General features: G+C 57.0%; 1 protein-coding gene across 6 annotated transcripts in view; it reads right to left on the reverse strand.

Annotated features, from left to right (window-relative positions):
• CNTFR (ciliary neurotrophic factor receptor) overlaps positions 1-13,942 on the reverse strand; it is a 335,695-nt gene that overhangs the window by 15,224 nt on the left and 306,529 nt on the right. For all 6 annotated transcript variants that reach the window (XM_090037554.1, XM_090037549.1, XM_090037553.1 and 3 more), the window contains one exon: positions 11,270-11,433. In XM_090037554.1, coding sequence (XP_089893680.1) covers positions 11,270-11,433 — 164 coding nt within the window. The remainder of the gene's footprint in view (positions 1-11,269; positions 11,434-13,942) is intronic.

The raw sequence follows: 13,942 nt of genomic DNA on the forward strand, positions 1-13,942 counted from the left end.
TAACATGGGGCAGTGACGTGGCCGGCGCTGCACAGATCAGACTCGGTGCCAAATAGATCAGAGAATCACAGACAATGAGTACTGAAGCGACCTCAGGAGTCATCCAGTCCAGCGCCCTGCTCCAAGCAGGACCAGCCCCAGCTACATCCTCCCAGCCAAGGCTTTGCCGGGGCTTCAAAGCCTCCAGGGATGGAGACTGCACCACCGCCCTGGGGAGCCTGCGCCACTGCTTCAGCACCCTCCTCGTGACAATTTTTTTCCTAATATCCAACCTCAACTTCCCTTGCTGCAGCTTGAGCCCATTGCTTCTTGTCCTGCCGTCTGCCCCCACTGAGCACAGTCCAGCTCCATCCTCTTTGCAGCCCCCCGGCAGGGAGGTGAAGGCTGCTGTTCAATCCCCTCCCAGTATTGTCTTCTCTAGACTAAATCAGACCAGTTCCCTCAAGCCTTTTTTCACCAGTCCTGCCTCCCAGCCCCACAACCATTTTGCTTGCCCTCCACTGGACTCTCTCTAATGTGTCCACATCCTTTCTGAGGTGGGGGGCCCACAACTGGACACAGGCCTCCCCAGTGCCGCGTAGAGGGAGGAATCACTGCCCTTGGTCTGCTGGCGATGCTCCTACCGATGCAGCCCAGGATGCCAGTAACCTTCTTGGCACCAAGGGCTCACTGCTGGCTCCTGTTCAGCTTCTTGTCCCCTGTCCCCCCAGGTCCTTTTCTGCAGAGCTGCTGCTTAGCTGGTCCCCGCCAGCCTGCACCAGTGCAGGGGATTGCTCCCTCCCCAGTGCAGGACTTTGCACTTGTCCTTGTTGAACCTCATGAGATTTGCACTTCTTCCAGTCCAAATCTGAGCCTTAGTCCAGCTAAGAACCTGGGCACCACAAGATTGTCATCACATTGAACACGGATCGGGGGAGGCCTAGTCACCTCTGTCATTGGGAGAAGCTGGGCAGCCCCGGGCAGGGGTGATGTAGGTGCAGCGATGCCCATGCTCTGCTACGGGGAGTTTCCAGGTTTCTGGGCTGTGCTGGTTTCTCACTCCCCGCCTTTTCAGCTCCATGTGTCAGGGGGTTTTAGAGGCTGCTGCAGCCCAGGCTGGGGCTGGGGCTGGGCTGGGCCAGTGCTCCTGTTGGCACCAACCCTGAGGGCCCTGGCTGGAGGGTCTCGCCCCTGCGCTCAGGGTCAGATCGATGCTGCTTCGGGGGTAGGAAGGGAATTTCCCCCCACTCACATTGGTCCACACCAGGGGGTTTGCCTTCCCCTGCAGTGGGGACATGGCCTCTGCCTGGGATCTTTTGAGTGTATATTAACAACCTTTTACGTTGCTGGCTGCCGCGGTCCCCCCCCTTTCCCTGCAGCAGGTTTGGGTGTGATGTCTGGTGTTGTGTCAGGGTTGAGGGTAGTCATATGCAGAGATGAGATGGTGGTTTGTCTGGGCTATTTCGGACATGACTGACTCTGCCTCAGGCAGGGTTTGGACTTGATGCAACCTCTGCAGCTCCCTTCCACTATGACTTCCCTATGAAAAGACATGGGCTTGCCTTTCAAAGGCTGCGGGTGTGTTTGCTACACTAGGGCCCCCACTGCTGTGGCCGCAGGCGACCCCTTGGCAGCGACGGAGGGAGTTTTGGGCAGCGAATGGGGAGATGGGGTTGTAGGAGTCCCGGTTATGTTAAGCCATAGCTATTTTAAACTAAGGCTCTGAGCTGGCCTCACGAGCCCTGAACGACCTGATAAGAAACAGAGAAGACAAAAGCGCAGTCCTGAGTGAAGAAGCTGATTCAAAGTAGGGAGCAGCAGAAGCAGCTGCTGAATAGCCCGAGGAGTAATGGAAAGGAAGAAGCCGGGATAAAAAGGACTGAAGGTGCCGGGTGCGAACTTGGTGAGAGGGACAAGTACAAAGGGGGATCTCGATGGAGAGTAGATAAAAATTGCCATGAGACTAGGGCACTTAGGCTATAAATATTGGAGCCATGAGACCTGTTTTTTGCAGCGGCATCAGGGATCGTAGCTCACGTGTCCCCTGGCTGCTGGGCACGGGCTTGTGTGGTGCATTGGGCTGATGGTTAAACACATCCACTCATCCAAGTGGCAATAAACTCCTGAGCTTGCACCACCAAACACGAATCTGAGTGGTTCTTTCTGCATCGCGTCCACAATCTGGGAGGCGGTTTGCTGGTGTCGGCCGTCCGAAACACACAGACCCCGGCAGCCTGCACCAAGCAGCCCTCGAATGTACCCTGGTGGAGCCAGGAGGGTAGACAGCCAGGCTCTTCTAGCAAGCAAACCCTGCAAAAAGGGGGCAATTTCTCTCATGTGATCCAGATGCCGCTGTCTGTTGGTGGGAAAACTCCCCCAAATAAAGCCAGGTGTGTCCTTAAGCAGTGGGGGAGGCTAGTTTTGCAGGCAGCATAGCAGTGAGGGGAGCACTTGACCGCTTGCGTGCACGTGCCGGTCGGTGTTCCAGCACATGTGCACGTGTGTGGTGACGCATGGGAGCAGGTATGCGGGCATGGCGGTCTGGGCAGGGACATGTGACTGCAGGCGTGCGCACTGGTGCATGCTCATGCAATCAGGAGTGTGTCTGTGCGTGCATGTGTGTGTATGTGTGTTGCTCAGGCCTGATCCAACCTGGAGATGGCTGCAGCAAATGGAGATGCTCTGATCTTAACGCCCCCAGGCCCAGCTCCCCCATTGCTTGCTGACATGTCCTGGGCCTGGGTGAACATGCTTTGCTCCGTGTTCGAATGACAAGGCTGGGAATCAAAGGTCAAAAGATTTGGGTGCGATGAGTGAGGGATGGCGTGTATCTCGACAGATATACCTATGTCAGGACCAGCCATCACTCCCTACCAGCCTCTGTGAGCAGCCTGTATGCCTGCCCTGGGACTGTCCCCTGTCCTTATACCAGACATGGCCAAGGCATCCCAGCAATCCCAGTATGCAGCTCCATGCCCCCCCAGTGCTCCCAACAAGCATCCTAGAGCCAGCAGCGGCCATCAACCTTCAGCCACCTTCAACATGTATCCTTATGTCCGCAGCGGTGATTGCCCTTCAGTGTCCCTAACATGTATGCCAAGGCCAGCCGCTGTAAGCTGCCCCTCCCGTGGCATCAGCCCTGGGTGAGATTCTTCCCCCCAGTCCCAGTTCTCAGTCCTGCTCTATGCCAAGTGCATCAGACCCTGCCGCAAGTCCTGTTTCATCCTCTGAGTGGAAGGAGGCTTAGTATAGACATTACAGACATCCCAGAGCAGTGGGGCTGGCAGGGAGCTGCAGAGATCCCTGCCTGAGGCAGGATCAGCCTTGTGCAAACCAGCCCGGACACATCTATGGCCCAGATCGTCATAAAAAATGACAGAGAGCCTGGCCACAGCCTCAGGCATCACCCCCAGCCCTGCCCCAGGGAAAGCAGGGGGACCGCGGCAGCCAACATCCAGCTGCTGCAACGCTTCAAAGAGGGCCGTGCCCCCACTGCAGAGGAAGGCAAAACCCCCAGTCCAGACCAGTCTGACCAGGGAGGAAATCCCTTCCTGCCCCTGTGCAGTGTCGATCTGACCAACAAGCCCCTCCAGCCAGGACCCAGCAGGCGCATTGGCCCAGCCCAGCCCCATCCCCAGCCTGGGCTGCAGCACCCAGCGCCTCTGGGGGAGGCTTCAAACCCCCTGAGACATGGAGCAGAAAGAGGGAGAGGGGGCACCAGCACAGGCCAGGAACCTGGGAAACCCCCATAGCAGAGCACAGGCATGGCTGCCCCTAGATCACCCCCCCCAGTGTTTGTCCACCCTCTCCTTGACACCTCCAGTGATGGAGAGCCCCCACCCGGCATCTATCCTGCTGCCTCTCTGCTCTGACGGTGAAGAAGTGTTTCCTGATACCCAAACCTGCGCCTGCTTTGCAGCAGCTTCCAGCCGCTGCTCCGTTCTGTTCTTTGCAGCGAGAGATAAAAGCTGCTTCCCTTCTTCTTTCTGGCAGCTGTTCAGGTATTTGAAGAAGTGCTCTCATGTCCCCTCTTTAGCACCTTTTCCACTTAAGCGCTTATCACCTGTGTCAGGGGCCTGTCTCCAGCAGCGGGAGGATGCTGCTGTCATACAGGCCTGCTGCTGGGCTTATCTTTTTTTGTTGATGCTCAAGGGCTCTCCAGAGCTATCGTGCCAACACACCCAGGCAACCCTGGCTAGGCTCACGCTGAGAGGGTGGAGGGATGGGAGTCGCTTTGCAACCGCTACCGTTGCAGCACAGACCGATTGCAATGGGAAAAAAGAGTGACAGCCAGGACAGATTAAGCGCTGATCCCTGTCCCCCTCCCCAGCTCAGAGAAAGACCCAGTTCAGACAGCGACTTGTGTGACTGCATTTGACAACCCGCCGCCCCCTTGTCGGCATGCACGGTCCTGACTGCGGGGTCGGACTGGCTGTCCGAGAGCTGGGCGGGGATGGGTGAACCGGGCCGATTTCTCACGCACTTGAAAGGGGGTGCCGTTCAGTTTGCAGGTGTGATGGAGGGGGGTCCAAGAAGGCTGAAGACCAGTGTGCGATACCCGCAGCATCGTCCCCGACTCTGCCCCGGTGCAGCCAGCTCTCGCGGGTACAGAGCAAGCCCTGTCACCGTCGGTGGTTTTTGGAGGGCCATGCGAGGAGCTGAGGGTCTCCGCTTCCCGTTTACAAGGAGGAATCTTTCCAGCTCTCCAGGTGATGGGGGAAAGCTTGAGCAGGTGCCCCTCCAAAGCCAGAGGGCAAATGGTGTCTCCTCCTTCCCCGAAGGATTGGTTGTCACATTTTCAGGGCCTTTTCCACCCACCTCCAGATTGCAGGTCCTGGCTTGCCGCGTGACACTGATGAGTGACTCAATCCCCTTCCAACAGCCCTTGGGGAAAGGCACCTCTCTGCAGCAACAGTGTCTGGGCCAGATGTGGCTCAAGAAGGGGTGTCTCCTTGTCCCTCACTGACACGTGTGTTTGTGCATGCATGTGTGCACAGATGTGTGCAGGCTCACGTGCCACAGCTCTCTACCAAGCTGCACCCAAAGTGCTTGGGTATCCGCTGTAAAGCTTCCCCATTGACTCGAGCTGCAGGGGAAGGGGCTTCTGGACACTATAGTAAGGTCCTGGACAGTGACATGGTGCCCTGTCTAAGGGTCTGATCCAGCTGGGCACTCAAAGCAGGCGAACAGCATCACAGGAGAGACTGGAAGGCACTTTGGGGCCAGTGAGTCCAGTGCCCTGAGCAACCAGTGACCCAGGGGACCCTCAAACTCACACCCACCTGCAAGACGCAAAACCCCAGGAGCTCCCTTCAAGGCAAAAGTGAGAGGACTGAGGGCAGGGACAATGCCCCAGTGCTGCCATAGCGGAGAGGCGACTGGCTAATATAGGTTCAATAGCTGCACTGCGGGGCCTGCCTCTGCTTCATGCCCGCGGGGACCTGCCAGCGTCTCTACGCCCCGGGGACGTGGACTCTCACCGAGGGCGTATGGCTGTAACATGGCCACCACGCCCCGTCCCTGGGCACGGCATAGAAACATACCCAGCCCTTCAGTGTGGTCAAGAGGCGGACACGTGCAGTGGCAGGGGGTGCCTGCTCTCTCGCACACGCGTGTGGTGGCAAGCCAACCGTATACCTGTGTGTGTGCATGTCTGCAGAGACGTGTGATCGCCTCCATGTGTGCTTGCCAGGAGATGGGATGTGTGAGCGTGGGGAGCGCTGCTGCTGTTGTGAGTTAGCTGGAGGAGCCTGTAAAACCAGAAACAGGCTATTAGCAATCCATTAGGAAAGAGTATCCAGTTCCAGCCTAGGTAATCCATTAGAAGAACATCTGAGCGCATTAGAAGCGCTCACTTGGGGCCAGGCCGGGGCCATAAAACAGAAGAGGAAACCATGCTAATCTGGCTTGAATTACCAACTTAAAAGCAGGAGGAAAAGAAAGGACGCCCTAAATATTTAATGTTTTCTATTTAGGAGACAGAACGTGAGATTCTGCCAAAAGCCGAGGATAAAAAACCTGTTTAGGCTACAAATATCCCATCGCGCTGTCCTGGCACCCGAGCGTGCCGGCTTCTCTTCCAGCAAAGGAGGAGCCTCGCCTGCTCCGGGGACGAGCCGTGCAGGGCGCGGTGAAGGGAGAGGCCGGCAGCTGGCAGCCCAGCTCTGCTGGCTTTGCCCGACGGGAAAGAGCCGCATCCAGCTCCCTCTGAGGTGCCACGGCGTGGCCCGGATCCCGGCGTGCACGCGTGCAAGTGCACGCTTTGGCAGAGGTGCAGCAGAGACCCCCAGGTCCTGCCTGGAGGCAGTTGCCAGAGAAGACCGGAGCCTAGGTCTCAGCTGCCCGGGGCACGGCCGGGGTGAGGACTCTTCCCAGCCGGCCCTTTGTGGGGCTCCCGGGGCGGGCATCATCCTAATTGCTCTCTGAGACCCCGAGGAGACCCCGAGTCCAGCACTGCGGCCGACGGCCTCGTCCCACCCCGCTGCCAAGGCCTGGCGTGACTCGACTCCTAAACGCCGGCAGCGATTGAGTGAGATGCCCCTGCCCTCCACAGCTCGCCATGCACCTGATCCTACCAGCGCTCACTCTGCTAGGCCGGCTGCTGAGCAGCGGGGAGTGAGACGTGGGGAAAGATCATGGGGGTGGAGGGACGGCTGGGGCATGGCAGTGGTGTTGTTTGGTTGAGGTTGGATCTCAGGAAACACTTCTTCCCTGTCGCAGCAAGGAGGCAGGGGAATAGGCACCCAGGGAAGCGGGGTCTCTCCATCACTGGAGGGGTCAAGGAGAGGTTGGGCGGGATGATGCGGGTGCAGCGATGTCGGTGCTCTGCGATGGGGGTTTTCCAGGCTGGTTGCCCCCTTCTCCCCTTTCTGAGCCATGTGTCAGGGGGTTTGAAGCCTCCCACAGAGACGCTGGGTGCTGCAGCCCGGGCTGGGGATGGGGCTGGGCTGTGCCAATGCTCCTGCTGGCACCAACCAGCGAGGTCCTGGCTGGAGGTCTTGCCCCTGCGCTCAGGGTCAGATCAACACTGCACTGGGGGCAGGAAGGGATTTTCCTCCCTGGTCAGACTGGTCCAGACTGGGGCTTTTGCCTTTCTCTGCAGCAGGGGCACGGCCCTGCCTGGGGTCTCTTGAGAGTATATGAACCCCTTTTGCAGCAGCAGGACATCGGCAGCTGTGGTCGCCCTGCTTTACCTGGGGCAGGGCTGCGGGGGATGCCTGGTGCTGTGTCAGTGCTGAGAGTCATTCTGCAAAGACTTTAGATCCTGGATGTGTCTGGGCTGGTTTGGACAGAGCTGATCCTGCCTCAGGCCAGGGCTGGACTAGACGTGACCTCTGCAGCTCCCTTTGGCTCTAGGACCCTATGCTGACTCTACGAGTCTCCAGCCGCCCCTGTACTGATGCCCAGACTGCTTCTGAGCAATGGCATTTGCATGCCGGGCAATGAAGAGGGTAGCATGCAATGGTGCCACGTAAGTGCATTGCGTCCAGCCTGCCCCATGCCACGTGGTGTGGCCGAAGCAGCCTCTTCAGGAAGCTGGGTCTTGCCAGACCACTTATGCATCCCAAGCACCCCTTAGACCAGGCTATGGCAGCAGGGAAGTCAGAAAGTCAGGCAAAGGCATGTTCTGGGCAGAGGCTTTTGCAGGGCACCGTGGTGGCAGCAAACAGGGATCGTTAACCATTTCCACGCTGCACCTTTGACAATGAACCCCCGCCCCATGACGGCATGCAGACTGAGCACAAGGAAAGGCCTCTACCTCAATCATTCAGTGGCTAAGGATGCTTTAAGGGCAATGAAACATCCAGCATTAGACAGCAGTTAATGGGGATGAGCTCATCACAGCCTGAAGAGGGAGAAGGATGTGGAGCCCAGCCAGGCCTCTGCCACTCTGGGGGGAGACTTCAGGGACAAATGCATTTGGCAGCAAAGCTGTCCCAATGGCTCCAGCCTGGTCCTGAAACAACCCCCATAACACAGCACCCAGCCTGTGTGGACGGGGAAAGGGGTCCTGCGGCTCTATCTCTGCCTGCCCTGAAAGCAAGAATTGCATTAGCGACCGCAAAAAATTTCCCTGCTGAATAACTGCAAGTGATGCACAAACCAGACTGTCTGCCATCCCCTTGGCTGTGCACACAGCCCAGTCCCCAGCCTGCTGCGCCTTATCCTGCAAATCTGGGCTGCCAGCCATCAAGCATATGACTCCCAAGCACCCCGTTTCACGATGCCACGAATGCCAGAGACCAGGGGAGTCACTTTATATGAGCAAGCAGTGCCTAAGAAAGACATCACCTCACCAGCTGCCCCTGTACTGATGCCCAGAGAGCTAGTGAGTGCTGGGCGTGGAAGGGGGGCAGCGTGCAATGGTGCCACACACGTGCACTACATCCAGCCTGCCCCACGCCACGTGACATGGGAGAAGCAGCCTCTTCAGGAAGCCGGGACCTGCCAGGCCACTTATGTGATGGAGAGAACGTGCCCACAACGCGGTGGGTCTGGATCAGCACCTCCATGCTTGGAAACATTCAGAAGTAGGTTGGAAAGACATACGGATGGGATGGTTTGGTCAGGAATGATCCTGCCAGGACTAGACATGACCTTGTCAGGTCCCTTCCAGCCTGACGTTCCCCCTGTCCTATGATCTGAAGAGCTGGGGTTTCAAAGAGCAATGCCAAGCCCCTCCAAGTGGCATCATGCTCCCGTAATGGCAACATGCCATGCAGAATCCACTCCAGGATGCAACGATGCTGCCTCCAGGGCTGTCTGAATCCCATGGTTTTGCATTTGGCAGCAAACCACAATAAAGTTGAAAAAAGAAAATTCAGGTGGGATCAATCTGAGATCATTTTATCACTGTTTTTCCCTTGCCAAAGTGCAAAGCAGAAACATGTTGTTTTCGGCTGCACAGGACATGGCATTCGACCCTGGACTCTGGATTTTCAGGTGCTCACACTGAAAGCCCAAAAAAATGACAAGCAGTTGCAGTGGTAGCAACAAAAGCTTTCCCCCAATGATTTAGGCCCATGTGGGGCACCCAAAGTCAATGCCTTACTCTGCTGGAGAGGTAGAGTGGGTTTAAACCCACCTCTTCCCACCCCTTAGGATAGTGTCCAGGACTCCCAGCTTTGTGGGGTTGTGGCATGGCAAGTTCCCATCCTCTGTATGGAGAAGTTTCTTTGAGGTGTGAATACATTGCCAACAGGACTCTTAGGAAAGCTGGGCCAGAAGGGACCTCACAAGGGCATATCTGATCCAGCCTCCTGCTCAAGGCAGGATCAGCCCTGACCAAAGCATCCCAGGCACGGGTCTATCCAGCCTGCATCTGAAAACGTCCAAGGATGGAGAGTCCACAGCTGCTCTCGGTGCCTGTTTCAAGGCTTGGTCACCCTCAGAGTCAAGAGTTCCTCCTAACCTCTAACCTAAATTCCCCGTGCTGCAGCTTGAGGTCATTGCTCCTAGTCCTGTCCCCTGCAGCCACAGAGAAAAGCCCATCGCCGTCCTCCTGTCATCGCCCTCAAGGGATTTGCAGATGGTGACCACATCTCCCCTCAGTCTTCCCTTCTCCAGGCTAAATAACCGTAGCTCTTTCGTGGGACAGTATCTCAGCAACTCCACATTTTCCATGCACCCTCCTTGCAGCGCGCCTCCAGCTGTGTACAGCTGGGGAGCTGAGGGGCAGGGAAAAGAAGTGGCCGGCCCAAGAAGGCCACAGAGGAAGCCTCACACGCAGGTCTCCTAAGTCCCAGAAAATGCCTCAGCCCCTGGAGCACCCGCCTTCTCTCCATGCATTGCCCAAATCTAGGGACTGCATTGAAGGGACTCCAGAAGGCTGCAAAACTGCTCACTCTCCTTTACTTTGGGTGCATAGGGCGCAAGCACCCAAACACCTGGACTCGGTGAGGGCTACTTGTCCATAGAGACAAGACAGACAGAGTTGGGGACTAGTAGCCAGCTGGACTCTTCTTTAATCATCTTTAAGTTAATTAGGACTAAATGGCGTGGAGTGTACAAGTGCCCCCGGGCAGCACATCCATCCCATCCCAAACCAGTGCCGATGAAAGATGAGCTTGTCACCTAGGCAATTCCCCACATGAACCCACAGGACAGGGGTGGTTAAAATCCATTAATGTTTTCCCCCAAAAAGGGGTTTTGGAAAGCAAAGCAAAGCTGGTTTGCTACACATGCATGGACCCAAATTTCTTGAGAGCACAGCCAAGAGGAAATTTTTATCTTTGTTTCTATGAAAACACTTTCAAAAGCAAAGGCAAAAATAAAAATTGGTTTCAATTTCTGGGTTTCATTTGCTGGCTCCCCTCCCACTTCCCATTCCTCCCTGGTTTCTACTGGAAAAAATAAAAGGCAAAGAAGGAAAGCAGAAAAAGTCCCCCTCTCCGATCAGAAGCCAACACGTGTGCTGTTTTTGACAAGACAAACCGAAATTTTCCATTTGAAACCGAATGAACGGTCAAGAAGATTAGAGAACCGTGAGCTCTGCACAAATCCACTCAGGCTACTTCCCACGGGGTGAATTTCCACCTCGGGGAGCATCACTCGAGTCGCTGTAAGTGGCCTTCTGATAGCCAGCACCGGCAAAGATGGGGGCTGAATGGGCCAGAAAAACTCAAATTCACCTCTCGCAGCATGGAAGAAGGCCCATGCTTTATCTCCCTCACAGCTAGCAAAGCCCCTCAGCACTGCCAAGAACATCACCGACACCTTTTTCTCTTTAGAAACAAAGCAAAAATATAAAGTGAACAGACGACCCCGTGACGGCAAGGACCACGTTCCCGACTGCAGCGCAAGCCACAGCCACGGGCTGTGACTGCCGGCTCAAAAGGCGTCGCGGTGAAGCCCGTTGAAATGCGGTGGCATTTATACCCCCCCCGCCATTTACATCTCATCGGCAAGTTTTATGGGGAATATATGCCCGGAGAAGAGAGCTTGGGGCCCGTGTCAAATGCAGCGAGTGAGGACGTCGGACGCGACGTGGAGGGAGAGAGGGACGGCGCTTTTGTGTCAGTTCGCTCCACCGGGCATAAAGGAAGGAATCAAGCGCCCGTGTCTGCGCAGGTGGGTTACCAGCACTTTGGCAGCTATGAATTTTACTCTGGCCTTAACGAACGTTACTCTGCCACTAATGAACGTTACTCTGGCAGTCCCTTTGCAGGTCCTTCATGAGAGTCCCAGCTCCGCCGGCTTCACGGCAGGTCAGGCAGGACCGATGGCCCAGACCTCCCCGACACCAGCACCCTCCGGCCCCCCGAGGGAAGGGAACCGAGACATCACTCACGTGCTGCCACTGGTCGAGGATGAGGGGCCGATACCGCAGGAAGAACTTGAGCGGGAAGGACTCTGGATCAGGCCACGAGGACGGGTTATTCCACCTCACCTCCAGCCGCCGCGGGCTGTAGGGCACTGGCTTGGCCACCACGTTCTCTGGAGGGTCGGGCTTTACTGGAACAAGACAGAAAGGTCATTGCAAAACCTGGCCATTGCCCAGCTCTTTTGCACTGCCTCAGGTCCAGTGTGGACAGAGCCAGCACCTTGCAGCCCTGCCCAACAGAAACCAGCCTCCCTGGTCGGTTTTGCCTCTCAGAAAACACGGGCGAATTCTGCAGCACATCAGGAGAGCTGCTAGCATCCCCCCCGCCCTTTGTGGGTGTATTACCATCTGTTTTATGAGGCCTGGAGCAAAGACATGGAATAGCTGATGCTATTTCCTGAGCTGATTAGAAGTCCACCAGATACTACGGTGAAAAGAGACAGAGAGACTTCAAATCTGAGCGCAGAGCGAGGTGGGCAGGCGGAGACAGGCCTCCTTTCGATGCTGTGCTGCAGTTCAAAGCCATCTGGGGTCTGTCGGGCACACGTACTTCACGGCTGTTTGGTGTTTGAGGTGCAATGCCGGGGGTGGATCTCAGCCCTTCTCCGGCTGCGAACAACCGGCCCAGCTGACGTCTGGGCATGAAGGAAATCACCGTGCCCATGTTTCAGTCCAGACTTGGGTCACGGGGGCCAAAGCTTCCCTAGTGCATTGACAAGACCTGACCTCAGCGGGTGCTTGGCCCAAGTAAAAACTAAGTCAATAGGGATAAAGCACTTTCAGAATGGGCTTCAAGGAGGGTTGAGACTAGGACGCAGGCTGGTGGTTGACACTTCCCCTTCCCAGGGCAACAGCATCGTCTCTCCTTTCCTCACCTCCCCTGCATCTCCCTTTCCAGCTGTAATTTGAGGGTGCAGGAATAAATTGCCCCTCTCCTTTGCAAGCAGCTGAGGTGAGGATGAACCAGCTTCTGCGCGCAGCATGCTCTGGGGCTGTCGCTGTACTGAAGCATCGATAACAACCGGCGGTGGCCCTTCATCTGGATCGCTAGCAGGGTGAGTCCTCGCTCCTTGTGCAAGGTGATGGGGTGTGGGGACGGGTCTCTCTGAGGACTGTGCATCTTCTAATCTGCTTCCCTCGGGTCCTCAAAAGGCCAAGGCTGGGGCTAGAGCGTTATCATGCCAGCCACATCTGCCCCGGCTGCTTTTTCATGTGCAGAAGGGATCGGCGGTAACGAGTGGGGCGTTAATTATTGAACAAGGGAGAAGCGCGGCCGGGAGGAGAAGCCAGCACCTCGCCATGTGCTCGGTCCGGGTGTTCGCGCGAACGCCGGGCTGGGGGCTGCCAAGCCAGATGTGCCGGGAACCAGGCAGGTGAAGACAACCAGGCGGCGCAGCGCGGCTGTCCTGAGCAGATGTGCGCTGCTGTCTGCACGCCAGCTTGGGCCCTCCCTTTGGGTTTTGCTGTCAGCTCCCAGGCTCAGAGGCCGGACAGCTCATTTGGAAGCAGGATCTCGGCACCTGCCGATCGCAGCGCAGCCTTGCCAATAGGCACGGCCCGTCCGGAGGAGGATGGCCTCGCGGTGCAGCAGAACAGCCACGCGTGTGCAATTCTCTGGTCTCGAAGCCCGTGGAGGTCCATGCAAGTGAGCATGGGGAGAGGCTTCCCGGCTCTGTGCAAGCAAGGGCAGGTAGAGCGAGAGGCTGGGAGTGGAGCCGGGCAGGGGTAGGAGGCTCCCTCCATGCTGGAGCTCAGCTCTGAGCTGCCTTTGAACAGCGCCGGCTTCTCCCTTCGTAACCCCTCAATACTGCTCTGTTTCCCGGAGAGCCCAGCATCAGAGAGCAACCTCATGGGTGTGACTGAAGATGAAGCTGAGGGATGACAGGACTTTCAAGGGACTTGCTGGGAAGGCAGACATCCAGGTTTGCAATGTGGTTTCTCTTCCAGGGAGCTGTGGCCAGCAGCAAGGGCATTTGCTGCTGGCAGCAGACTTGCTGGGGCTGAGATTCCTGAAAGAGGGGGCAGCCTATGTGCCGTTCGTGACTGCCTCTGTCCCAGGACTGGCATGCAGGAATTAAATAATACCCAACCTCTATCTCACTGCCTTCTCCTCCAGGGCCTCAAAACCTGCAACTGCACAATAGAGAGGGGGATGCTGCTGGTGCAACTTCTTCGGCATGAACCCTGGGAGACGGCAGTAGTGGTGGTGCCAAGCTCCAAGGGGTAGGGAGGGGTGGTGCGAGACAAGGAGATGCAGGGCACGGGCCTGGCAGAGATGCACGCAGAGTCCTGCTGAAGTGCCACGGACCCCCTCAGCTCGAGGAGAAAAGCACCGCACCGGCTGTCGCGCACTCGTGGCTTTGCAGGAAAGGAGAGGACAAGGTGTCCGTGAAGACAGGCACACGCACCACAGGCGGTTCCCCGCCCGGCCACCACCCCCTTCCCCATCTCTCTGCTCAGGGCTGGCCTCGTAGGGGGTTGAGATAGGGTTTCACAGCATTCATGGAGCACGCCACCAGATACCCAGGCGGGCACGATGCGGGGCTTTCCTTCTCTGGCCAGCACAGTTCTCCTTCCCCAGCTTCATCCCCGGAGCATCGTGTGCAAATGCAGCCGCTTTCCAGGGTCACTTTCCAGGCA

This window comes from Crocodylus siamensis, chromosome 3 (genome assembly GCF_052110815.1).
Source record: "Crocodylus siamensis isolate JL-2025a chromosome 3, ASM5211081v1, whole genome shotgun sequence".
Taxonomy (NCBI): domain Eukaryota; kingdom Metazoa; phylum Chordata; order Crocodylia; family Crocodylidae; genus Crocodylus; species Crocodylus siamensis.